The sequence below is a fragment of the Sarcophilus harrisii genome, chromosome 1, assembly GCF_902635505.1.
Source record: "Sarcophilus harrisii chromosome 1, mSarHar1.11, whole genome shotgun sequence".
In the NCBI taxonomy this organism is placed as follows: domain Eukaryota; kingdom Metazoa; phylum Chordata; class Mammalia; order Dasyuromorphia; family Dasyuridae; genus Sarcophilus; species Sarcophilus harrisii.
Window position 1 is genome coordinate 455,142,838 of NC_045426.1, and position 13,206 is coordinate 455,156,043.

At 36.2% G+C, this 13,206-nt stretch overlaps 1 protein-coding gene across 3 annotated transcripts in view; it reads left to right on the plus strand.

Moving 5' to 3' along the window:
• The window catches only part of PDE7A (phosphodiesterase 7A), a 134,371-nt gene extending 132,298 nt beyond the window's left edge, over nucleotides 1-2,073 (plus strand). For all 3 annotated transcript variants that reach the window (XM_031946341.1, XM_031946343.1, XM_031946342.1), the window contains one exon: nucleotides 1,063-2,073. In XM_031946341.1, the coding sequence (XP_031802201.1) occupies nucleotides 1,063-1,274 (212 nt within the window). In that variant the 3' untranslated portion in view covers nucleotides 1,275-2,073. The remainder of the gene's footprint in view (nucleotides 1-1,062) is intronic.
• Nucleotides 2,074-13,206: the final 11,133 nt, after the last annotated feature.

The following is a 13,206-nucleotide window of genomic DNA, read 5'->3' on the forward strand; positions in this document are numbered from 1 at the left end:
AAAGCAAGCAAACAATAACAAAAAGAGTGAAAATACTATGTTGTGATCCATGCTCAGTTCCCTCAGTTCTCTCTCTGGGTCTGGGTGTTGCTGGTTCTCTTCATCTGAATCATCTCCTTGTTGAAAAGAGTCATTTAGATCTTATTTTTAATAGAATTTTATCGTTACTGAGTCTTATCCAGAATTTTCTCTGTACAAATTGTTCTTAATGTTTTCAAATCTGGTACTTTAGACCCATTACCCCTTAATGATCACTAGAGTATAATTTGAAATTTTATACTTGTACATTAACCTTTTGTGCATCAAAGAAAATAAATTGGAGCTGTTAATTATATTACTAGTTATACTTTTTAAAAATTTAAGCTGCTTAAAAGTATTCTATTGGCTTTGTTATGCACATTAGTTTTTGTCAATGATAGTATTTGGATTTCACAAAATAAGTTAAGTTTTGGCGTTTTGAAATCAGCTTTTGTGCTTTCATGCCATTTTAGTAGAATAACATTTATAATAATCAACCATAGAATGTAATCAGTGATTGGGTTTTAATTAAGTTAAAGAAAAGATTAAGCCAACTTCACAAGTTCACTTTTCAGTAGTTCCCCTCCCCCATTCCCATTGCTTACAATTTGTCACCATGCTCTTATGACCTCTTTTGTATAGATTTCTTTTAAGTCCTTAGCACAACTTTGTTGAGTTCTCTGCCTTTTAGTCTTATGTCCAAGCCACCATCTATCCCAAATCATTCATCCTGAAAGGGTTCAAGTACATTTTGACCAGTAGTGGCAACTGAGTTGTAGGTTCTCAAGTATGAAAATGGCATGATTGTATTTGTTTTTTAACTGTTTTGAAGTTTTGTATGTATTACAGTGTAGTACATTTAATTTCAACAAATGGAGTTCACCAAAAAGATAAATAAATTTTATCTGTTAGTCTCATGTGAAGAATTATAGACTGGCAATGGTGAATCGGGCTTTTTAAGTTGCTAACAGATTTTTTTAAAAAGATAATATGTAAAAATATATTCATATTTAATGTTTTTATTTTTGTTTTCTCCTCTTCAAGGCTTTATGACATATCTAGTGGAGCCATTGTTTGCAGAGTGGGCCAGATTTTCAAATACCAGACTATCACAGACCATGCTTGGTCATGTGGGACTCAATAAAGCCAGTTGGAAGGGAATGCAGAGAGAACAATGTAGCAGTGGTGATGATACTGACACTGCCTTTGAAGAAGTAGACTCTGAATTATTACCTCAGGAAAATCGATTGTTATGACCCCACCTCCGCCTGAACTGCCCAGAATCAGTGGCACAAAACAGACTTTTGGAGGATTTTTTTTTACAAACTGTGAAATGAAGTCTTGAGGTGAGAGAACCTAATTCTTGTCTGCTGAGGTTTCTAAATGAATGATGCCAGCATTATTTATTTCCAAGATTTCCTTTAATGGATCTTTTAAACCCACTTTCTGTTACAAGACCTGAACATATAGCAATATGCATATGCCTCAGCTGACTTTTGTGGGAACCCTTAATATGCAAATCGCAGCAGGGACAGGATCCTCCTGGAGGATCAGGACATTTCATGGTTTGCCACATGTGTGTGTTTGAAAGCAAAACTGTGAGCCTTAAAGTGGCTCCTTCAGCAGAGGTCTCTTGGAACGGAACCAAGCTGATGGGACAAAATGTAAAGAAGGTCTGCCGCCACTAGTTCTCACTATGGAAACTATGGAACTGTGAAGTGCCCAGCCTCTGCTGCCTGTGACAAGACTTGATGTTTACAAATTGACTCTAAAAATGTGGGTTCTAAATTTGCCTTGGAGCATGATTGTGAAAGAACCACTCAAATTTTAAGATCAAATCTGAGACTGCAGCTCTTTACCCAAACATCCCCTTTTTGTTTGACTCTCTCCTGTCATTTGGATGCCACACAAGTCTCCCATTCGCTATGGTTTTACTTTATGCACTGGTAACTAAGCTTTTATCAGAGAATACAACCCAATTTCCACTCCAGTGCTGCATAGGAATGTAATTTTGTTTTTAAAGTAGAAATACCCAGTTTTGAATTAAGAGGTGGGATGGGAGGGTGGGGGGGGGGTGGGGCTGGGAATGTGAACAATGTCCGAGCTGTCTACATGCTGTTCAGCAGGGAAGATGCTGCATGTGGTTTTCACTACTGTACACTTGACCTGCACATGCAAGAAAAGGTGGAATGTTTAAAAACACCATAATCAGCTCAGGGTATTTGCCAATCTGAAATATAGTGGGATGGGGAAATGTGTCCTTCAGAGCCAGGGGTACAAATGTCCCTTTCGCTGCAGTGAGAGTGAGAAAAAGGAATTTTAAACTTTTGCATGGGTGTGGAGGGGAGAGAGAGAGAGAGAGAGAGAGAGAGAGAGAGAGAGAGAGAGTGTGTGTGAGTGTGTGTGTGTGTGTGTGTGTGTGTGTGTGTGTGTGTGTGTTGTGTTGGTGTGTTTATCCTTTTGGGAAAGGATTTAAATTGCAAACTTTTAATTTATTCTTTTAGAATGTGATGACTTAATGAGCAACCACACTTGGGGGAGGGAGTTTTGGAAGCTGTAACAAATTGCTACAGATGCCTTAAACTATGCACACAGCTAAGTGACCAAACTTCTTGTTTTGATTTGAAAAAAAAAAAAAAAAGTGCATTGTTTTCTTGTCCCTCCCTTTGGTGAAATGTTACCCCTCAGTGGGCCTTTTGATGTGAAAAGGAGATTTTTTTCTAGGACAAAATTTAAGAACTAATTTTAAACTTAAAACATTCCATTTTTGTAGTTTGTTTTAAATTGTTTTAAGTACAGTAAGCACAACTGTAACCTAGTTTTAAGAGAAACTGGTGCTTTCTTTTAGTTCATTTGTATTTCCCTTGTTACTGTAAAAGACTGTTTATTAATTATGTTTACAGTTTGTTGCAACAGCCATTTTGGAGGAGAAAGCTTCAGCGTAAAGCCATTTGTACAGGCTTTGCCATACTCATTTTAATATGTGCCTGTTGCTGTTAACTTTTGATGAATAAAATCCTATCTTTTCACACTGATCCTACATGGTTACATTATTTTTCCATATATATGTTACATGTATGTGTGTGTATATATATATACATATATATGTATATAATTTTTGTAAAACTAAAAGGCAACATTTCTTCATTTGAACATTGGAGTTGGATCAAAAATTGCATTTAAATCCCTTGTAACTCTTTGACCCTGGGCATGTCATTTACCCTCTCATCCTCAGTCTCTTCATCTTTAAAATGAGGATGATCATACCTCCATCATTAAATTGTTATGAAGATCAAATGAGCTTCACACACACACACACACACACACACACACACACCAGTTTGCTAACCTTGAAATGCTCTATAAATGTTTTCCAGTTACTTGGATTATCGCGGTAACTTCAATGAAGTCATTGTCAAAATAATATTCCCAAGCATGAGTCTGATCAGATTGTTCTACTCAAGAAGTTTAAATGGATCCATTTTGTCTACAAAACAAAATAAATAATCCTTTGGTGTTTGAAACTTTTCTCAATCTGGCTCCAGTTTCCTTTTCCAAATTCATTTTACATTTTTACTCTTAAAATATAGTTTCTATATTCAAGCTAACTTCAATTTAATGCAAACATATTTGCTGTCCTTTTTATATAATATTCCAATTCCAGCTTCTGACTTTTTAAACTGTCCCCCATGTTTGGAATGCTCTGTCTCTTGGAATTAATTTCTAGTTTCCTTCAAAGATAACCTCAAGTGCCCACTTACATGAGATCTTTTCTGATGCATTCAGTTGTTAATTGCTTTTCCCCACCCACCTAAATGTATATCCTAATTTCTTTGTATTTTACATTTACTTGTAAAAGTAATATTAACTGGTATTCCTTTGTCCCTCTTACATCATGTACGTTTTTGAGAATAGGAACTTTTCTTCTTGGTTTTGTGTCCTTAGCACATGGACACTCAATAAATGTTATTAAATTGCCATTGTATGGTTAACCAATGATTGAAATATTATTTGAGAAGCTAAGATACTATCTTTTCATAATTCTTTTCATTTTTATCCTGGACTTTTGATAACACACATACAGCAATAAATACCCAGTTCTAATATGTGCCAAGTACTGTGGGTAACAAATAAACATTGGCTGTCCCTCTCAAATACTAAGATTTTTCTGATGAGGAAAGAGAACACTTGCAAAGAGCTAGAAAGATAAACTAGATGGCTCAGTGTTAGAATGGTGCCCTTATAAACAAATGCTGTCCAAACTTTGAGATATTTACCGCGTGTGTGAACCTGGTCAACTAACTTGGCCTCTTTGTCTAATTTCAGCTGTAAAATGGGATAACAAAAGCTTCTATCTCCTAGTGTTGTTAGAACAGAATAGGATAATATCTGTAAAGCACTTTGCAAATAGTCGAAGCACTAGATATGAATGTCTCATTATAGTCATTTTTGTTATGAGAAAAGGGGCAGCTGAAGATCCAAGTTCAAGCCTGAGTAAGTAAGCAAAACTGGAATCCTTCCTAAAAGGGTAGTTCCAGGGAGAGCATCATCAATCAGGCAACTAGGCCTGAGGGTGGAGGTCACTTTGAGGTGTAATATGCATATTAAATGATTAAGAAAAGACTATAAATGGTTTAGAGTTAATGATCAAGAAAGTTGCCCACAAGTATATGTTGAATAAGGCATATATTGTCAGATATGATGAAGGTGGTGATGGGTTTTTTTTTTAAATCTATTGTTTCAAAAGGATAGTTCTGTTGTTGGATTGTAGAGAAAGATTATAAGGAAATAATAATGTACAAGTAAAGTTACAAAATGTGTTAAAAGTTGTTTATAAGCAATGAAATATAGTAGAAAAAGCTTTAGCTTTGGAGTCAAATCTTACCTCCTCACAAATTGGCTAGATTTCAATTTCCTTTTTGGTAAAATGAAAGGGTTGGACTAAGGTTGGACTTCTTTGAGATCTATTTCAAGCTGTAGTTATATGATACTGTGACACAACAATATAAAATTTATAATCAAACAGCACTTTATGAATAATGTTTATTTGTGGAGAGGGTGGGAATACTCACTCTCTTTGGAAAGGAAGTATTCTCTGGGCCAAATCAACAATACATTCATATCCCCAATTCCTTGAACATATTATATGTGTAATAAATACTAATAATTTCAGTGTTGATTGTGTGTGCCATTGAGTGATAAGGGGGTGATGTTGCTTAGATCAGAGTTCTCAGTCTTTTGGTTCATATATCCCCTACTCAATATGTAAAGGAATAAATTTTAGAATTAACCATGCATAATAAATAAACATTTTCATAAAACTATTCAATTTATAACTTCCAATATTATAATGTTAAATTGTTATTAGAACGTAGTCAAATAAATTAGCACACATTACATATACATGTACATATATACATATGAATTAAATGTTCTATATATGTATATATGTACTAAAATCCATTGCTCTATGCACATACATATATGTGCATGCATCTGTGTATACAGGTTTGAAGTAGTTTGCTGAAATTTGGGTAGAGCCAAATTTGAGTTATAAAGCAGGCATTCTAACTTTTCTAGGATGATTAGGTAATACCATCTGGCTACAAAAAAGTATATAAATTTTCATCCTGTAATCTTAAATTGGAATTTGTAATGGAGCAGACTTCTAGAAGGAGAAGGCCTTTGTGTGCTAGGTTTACAACTAGATGAGATCCTAGAGGTTATCTGAGGCAGTAATGGCACAGTAAAAAACGTTCAGTGTCTACAGAACCTCCCTCCTGGCTTTAAATGATCCTAGTCTGTCCCTTATTTTGCAGTTGGGAAAACTGAGGTCCAGGGAAGTGAAATCACTTTTTCAAGTTTACACATGTAGTAAGAAACCCACATATTCCATTGATTCTAACTCAAAGTACTCTTTTCACTTGGTCCTTTTCCATCTGTTTAAAGGAATGTGCTTAAAGTTTTCATTTGAAAAGCAAAAATGAAGAGCTTTCTAGCCATTTGGAAAATTTTCTTCTATTTTAAAGGCTTTTTTTTTTTTTTTTTTTTTGGTGGTTCTTTTCCACAATTTGATTGTAATGGTCACAGCACTACCATCCCCTCACTCAACTAGATTCTCCTTCACCATCACCCCCCTACATTCTCCAGATAGCCAAGTTTTGTCAGTTCTGCCTTCACAGTCTCTCTTCTTTTATGGCCCCTTCTCTCCATGCATACATCCATTGCTGTAGTTCAGGCCTTCCCTCACCTTTCTCTTGTGCTCCTACAAAAGTTTTTAAATTGGTCTCCATGCCTCAAATCTCTCCCTACTCGACCATGATCCACACAACTCCTAAGGTAATTTTCCTGTAGTGTGAATCTGTCATCCCTAATTAATAAATTCCACTGGCTCCCTATTACCTCCAGGATCAGTTATACTGCCCTCTGGTTGGCACTCTGGGCCTTTAACCTGTTTCTTTCCTACTTTTATAGTCTTTTTTACACTTTGCTTCCCTCTGCATTAGTAATACTAATCTATTTGCTATTCTTCACTCCCAACATTCCTTTTTCCATCTCCTTGTCTTTGTATTGTCTCTTATGCCTAGAAAGTTGATTACTTTTACCTCAATATGTTTTTTGAGGATTTTCCCTATATAATTGAGCCTTATCCTCCAAGTTTATTTTTCTTCCTTCCTTTATGTCATATGTTGTCTCCTCTATTAACATGTTAGCTCATTGAGTACAGAGACTATTTTTATGTTTGTTTTTTACTTTTTTTTTTGCATCCCTAGGACTTTGCACAGTTCTTTGCACATTGTATGTGTTTAAGATATGTTTACTTGGCTGATTGATAAATATTAGCTGAATTCTAAATTGCTCTCAAGTACTAGTCTGCATCTTCTGTCAAGATGGAATTTGATAATTATTGCTATAATATTTGCCATTTATATAGTACTTATAAAACTTATTTTAAAAATTTATAAAAAAAAATAAAAATTTCCAAAAAAATCTTATTCTCTCCTCTCAACAACCCCAGGAAATAGGAGCTTTTATTTTCCCCATTTTATAGAAAAGGAACATTGAGACGAACTGAGGTTAAATATCTTGAGGCTAAATTTGAATATAAGTCTTTGAGGTCAGCCCCAGGTACAAGTATTCTATCCACTGGATTACCTTGGTGCTAGAATATAAATACTTTTCTGCGTTGTGAAATTTTGGGAAGAATCTTGCCATATATATGGATCTTTATTCTTTTTTTGTTATCAGTTTACCACATTATGCGATAATACCTTCAGACAACTCTCTATGTGCTTGTGATCAGAGTGACTCTTTTAAATAATCCCTTGTGAAGACAAATTCTTATTCTTTAGTACTTGTAAATCTATGATTTCTTTCCTAAGCACATATTTCTGGGTTCAAATCTATCCTCAGACACTAGCTGTGTGATCCTGGGCAAGTCACTTAACCATTGCCTCAGTTTCCTCATCTGTAAAATGAATTGGAGAAGGAAATGGCAAATCACTCCAATGTTTTTGCCAAGAAAACCCAAAATGGGGTCATAAAGAGTTGAACACAACTGAAAATGACTGAATAATAAAGATAATGGTGAAAATAATCCTGTGATATTGCTACTAATGTATGTTTAGAAACCTCCCCAGTCCTGCATAGCCCCCCTCACAGTAGCCATGGGTTCAAGCTGAAAGAAAAAAATCAGGAGGAGGAAAAGAATTTGGAGGAAAGATGAATCCAGTATTGATTTTGAATTTTGGCTGGTACATCAAAGTCATGATAAACCAGAACAGTTGGGAATTATCCTTTTGGAACTCAGGTGAATATGGGGGTTGGAGATAGAAACTGGGATGCCATGTATTCGTTCATTCACTCCTAGTACATTATAGGTACTGAATTAAGGGCTGGGGATGTAAAGACAAAACAGTCCCTTCTCTTGAGGAATTTATTGTCTCTTAGAAAGAAAAAAAAACAATATGCAATATCTATATGTAAGGTAATTTACGGAAGAATGGCACTAGCCAATTGGAGTGAAGAGGTGGGGGAAAAGGGGAAAGAAAAGGAAGCCCTGATTGAGGTAGAGGTGAAAGTGGGGAGGGAGTTGTGGGTACCAAGCACAGCCTGGCAGAAGAAGAGACAAGAGGGAAGTTAGGTAATACCCAGGAGGCCAGTTTGACTGAAACAAGTAGTTCTTGAAAGAAAGTATTGTGTGAAATCTGGAAAGAGCCAGATTGTATAAATTAAATTGGACTTTATATTTTATCAAACAGGAGCTTCTTGAGAAGGAAACAGACAGGGTCAGATATAGGCTTTAGGAACTATAACTATTTGATAGTTGAATGGAGGGAGAATTAGAAGAAAACCTGGAAGCTGGATGACCATTTAAGAGTTTATTGCACTAGGTTATTACATCAAACATGATGAAGGCCTGAGCTGAAGTAATGGCTATGTTTATAAAGAAAAGGAAAAGGATGAGATTCATCACTCAATTTGCTAGTAGTTCAGTTGATTCATTTCCCATGACCTAGATCTCCATTCCTCAGCTACACACTGAGCTGGCCATATTCTCAATTTTGTCATCTCTCAAAGTGTCCCTCAAAGTGTCCTTTCATGTTTAAGAACTCTGAAATTTTATCTGATCATGATATTTTACCATTCTATTTGCCTTTTCATTCTTAATCCTATTTTTTCCCCTAATCATGACCTCTGATCTCTCCACCACTCATTTCTTAACAAAATTATCATCCATTTACTATTTTCAGGGATCCCTCACCCCAAGTCCACTCCTCATTTTCTTACTTCCCTTTTCTTAGTATTAGGTAATACCTTGTTTTTCAGAGCTATGGCCCAGCAAACAAACTGCCCAAAGTTGGACATGACAAAGGTCCTTTGTGCTCACCCTCTAGATGAACTCTGGACTGCAGCTAAATTCACATAATTAGAAATTACATAATTGGTTCAAAGCACCCTGAACGTGGACCAGCACTTGCAGTAACCACATTCTGGTCATGAAACCCTGCTATCAACAGACTTTTTGACACTTGGCAAACTTGCCTTGTGGTTGCTGTTAGACATTGATGCTTGTTGTCTAGCCCCAACTATAGTGGAGCTTAGCCTCAGTGCCTTGGGTGTCTTGTTCCCATGGGTCCAATTTCCCTCTTCCAAAAGAACAAAGCAAGCTTTTTGCTTTATCAGCTCTGTGATCTTTTTGGCATTTTTAGAAGAGTTTGTGTATAACCTCTGTGGCTCTTGGGTTATTTAGTATTCAAAGTTAACACTAAGTATAAATCTAACCTTTCTTGACTTTCTTATTAAATCTAGTTATATGCCATCCTCTGCACTCAAGTCCCTTGCCCCCTTTTCCTGTGACTTTATAGCCTAACTGTAATGCTGGAGAAACTGAGGCAAGATAGAGATTAGAGAGTTTTTAATATTTTATTTGAGAGGGAGAGATTGTCTGGGGCCAAAATAGGATCCATGTTGGCCCCAGGGCTGAATTGAACTCTTCTCAAAGAATCCGGCATTGAATGTGAGGTTCTAATGAATTATATATGTTTCCATAGATCAGAGAGAAAGGGGTGGAGTCCAAACACTGGTAAATGGTAGGAATTTCCAAGGACAGACTATCTCGTTCTGACAGAGTAAGGGTGAGGACCATCAATCCTTGATAACTTAGAAGAACTTAGGAGCCAGGATGTCTGAACTCTCCCTTATCTTGAGATTACACATTTACAGTTTATAACCTTAGAGTAGCCGCCAGCACTAAATTATATCAGCCTTAATGGTCAGGAGGGGGGGAGGTTGTAACCAGGGGGATTGAGGCAGAACAATTTAAGGAACTGAGGCAGAACAATTTAGGGAAACTGAGATAGGATAGTTTAGGGAAACTGAGGCAGAACAATTGGGGAACTGTGGCACAACATAACTTGGGATTATTCTTACCAATAGCTATCTTAGAATTTACATGTTACTGAATGAATTGGAGAAAGTCACAAAATTATGCTGATTAGATTCACTACAAATTTATGTTATATCAGCTGTGCTCTTTTTGCAGGAATGTAGAGAAGATAGGGTAGTAAGGTCTAGGAAAAGTGATTTGTGATTTTTTTTCCAGGCTTGAGACAATATAAACATTCTTGTTAGCAGAGGGGAGAAGCTAGTGGAGCCAGGGAGACACTGAAAAAGAGATACAGGAGGTAATTGCTGGAACAAGTGTCTATAGGAAATCAAAAGGGATGGAAACGAGAACCCAAACGGAGAAGTTAACCCTGGAAATAAAAGCTATGTCTTGGTCTGAGACAAGTGGAAATAAGATGAGTGAATGAAGTGAAGTGAAAAAATAAAAAAAGTTGAAGAAATCCATTTATGATTGCCTAGATCTTAAGGAGACAAGGCCACCTGCAAAAAGTCAGTGGAAGTGAGAACATAGGCTTGAAAAGAGTTGAAAGGCTATACAGGATTGCTAACTAGTACTGAAGCCCAGCTGAGGTTAGAAGGTGTTAATTTCAGTGGAGGCAAGCAATGCAATTTTGTAATTTTTCACTAGCAATGTTAAACATATAAGGAGAAATAGAGAAAACCAATCTCCCAATCAGAAGACTATGAACCAATAGGTACTTTTAAAAAGGCGTGTGCTCTGGAGTTTAGCACATGATAATGAGTGATGAATGCTTTCCCTTCTAACTTAGTATTCTGTGATTCTAATGTAAAGTAACAGAGATGTGAAGGTGATGTCACAGAATTCAACAGTAAATTTTGTGGAGAGATGCTTATATGAGCTTTGGAGATCATAGTCCATTTTGTATCTTACACACTTAAGAGTGCCTTCTATGTGGTAGGTGTTTATTAATAGATCCAACATATTGAGGTTCTCAGGGATTATAGTTTTTCTCTTTATTTTCTCTTATAATTTAAATTTTTCATTGGAGAATTTGATTGTTTACATGTTCAGTATCTTCAAGCAAATATAATTACCCTGATATCTCTTTTGATTGTCTATTTTTGCTGCTTGAGATTATGATTGCCCCCTTGCCTTTTTAACTTTTGTTGAAGCTTAATAGCTTCTGCTTCAAATCCTTATTTTTACCATGTATATTTTTCAAGTGTGTTTCTTGTAAGCAACATTTTGTTGGATTCTGGTTTCTAATTCACTCTACTCTCCAATTCTGTTTTATGCATGAGTTCATCCTATTTATATTCACAGTTACGATTACTATATTTTTCTCCATCCTTTTTTTTTTTGGGGGGGGGGGGATGTGCTATTCCAAAAGGCAAAAAAAGCTAGGATTACAACCAATAGCCCACCGAAGAAAACTAAGCACAATCCTACAGAGGGAAAATGAATATTTGAAATAGAGGATTTTAAAGCATTCTTCATGAAAAGATCAGAACTGAACAGAAAATCTGACATTTAAACCCAAGATTCACTGAGAATCTTGAGTGAGAAATCATAAGGGAATACTAAACAAGGTTAAACTTTATATTTCTATGTAGGAAGATGATTATGGATGTGAAGCTATTATCTTGAGATGATCTCAGAAGAATGAGAAGGGTGAAAGGAAAGAAGAATGGGGAAAATTATCACATAAAATGAGGCACACACAAGGAAAAGTTTATACAATGGAAGGGAGAAGGGAGCAGAGCATCTCAAACTAATTCAAGAAGAAAAGCATACATAATGGGTACAGAAATTTCCCCAAGAGAAAAGTAGGAGAAAAAGGAATAAGAGAAAAACGGGGAAGGGGTGATGGGGATAGTAGATTAAGAAAAGTGGTGATCAGAAGTAAAATGGACTCAGAGAAGAGGCAGAGTCAAAAAGAGAAGGATAAAAATATAAGACAATAGAATGGAGGGAAATACACAGCTATCATAACTGTGAATGAGAATGGGATGAAGTCACCTATAAAATGGAAGAAGACAGAAGATTAGAAATCAGAATTCACTGATTATCAAATTCTCTTTCTTCTATTTTCCAGGCCAGTTATTTTTCCTCAGAGTTTTTTAATATTCTGTTTTTTTTTTCCCCCAGGTTTTTTTGTTTGTTTGTATTTTAGTTTCTTAATGTCTCATGGAGTCATTAGTTTTCTATTTGACCAAATCAAATTTTTGATAGGTTATTTTTCTCAATGAGGTTTTGTACTTCTTTTACCATTTGGTCAATTCTATTTCTTAGAGAATATTTTCTTCAATTTTTATACTCTTTTTACCAAATTGTTAATTCTTTCTCTAATTCTTGCATCCTTTCCCTAATTTTTCCTTTACTGCTCTTGATTTTAAAATTACTTTTTAAAAAAACCAAACAAACCCATCTTTATTAAGCATTTCTGGGAATTCTTGTTATGTTTGTCTCCAGTCTGCATGTTTTTTACTTTTTTGTTTTTTTCTGAGTTTGTATTGTAAACTGCTAGGCTATGGGACACTATCAAGAGGGGGCACCTCAACCTTTGGTGTGCAGTAAGTTTTCTGCCATGTTGCAGAAAGGCCCTTGTTGAGCAAGAAGCAATGATTTGTGACCATGGGAACAGGCTTCAGCCTCAGGGTCACAGCCAATGGTTCGATAGCAGGGATGCCTTGACAGGACCTCTCACCTGTGAGCTGCTGAAATGCTTGACTAGCTCTCTTCCCATTGGCAGATACCTTGCACACGCAAAGCCCACAAGCTGCTTCTCTGAATGGTGATTGGGGGATTGGGGATTGCCTACTGTTCGTGCACTGATCATGCTTACAAAAATGTATATCAACAAGGCTGTACAGCATAACGAACTGCAGTTCCTTCACACTCCAAGTCTCCTGCCTCATTCATCTCGCCTCTGAGATCGAAGGACTCATGCTTTGAGCTCTCGATGAGGATGGCTGCAACAGTGAACTTCCAAAGTAGTTTTTTTTTTAATCGCCAGGTTCTTTCTTTTTTTGCTCTTTTTTTCTAGCCTACTTCCTGCCATAGGACTTTTGTTATTCTTGAGCTTTGCTTATTTTGGTGGGGGTGATGGAAGGGTGGGAAGGGAGATGACTAGCCTGAGTTTCTGTCTTTTGTGTCAACTTTCAAGTTCAGAATTCAGTGTAGGCTTTTTTAGGTCATTGTGGAAGAGGTTTTTGGGGAGCTACAGCAACCTTGCTAAGCTCTCCAGGTTCACAAAGATTTCTTTGCAATGAATAGAAAATTCCCATCCCTTGTTATATTTAAAAACTTCACAGTTT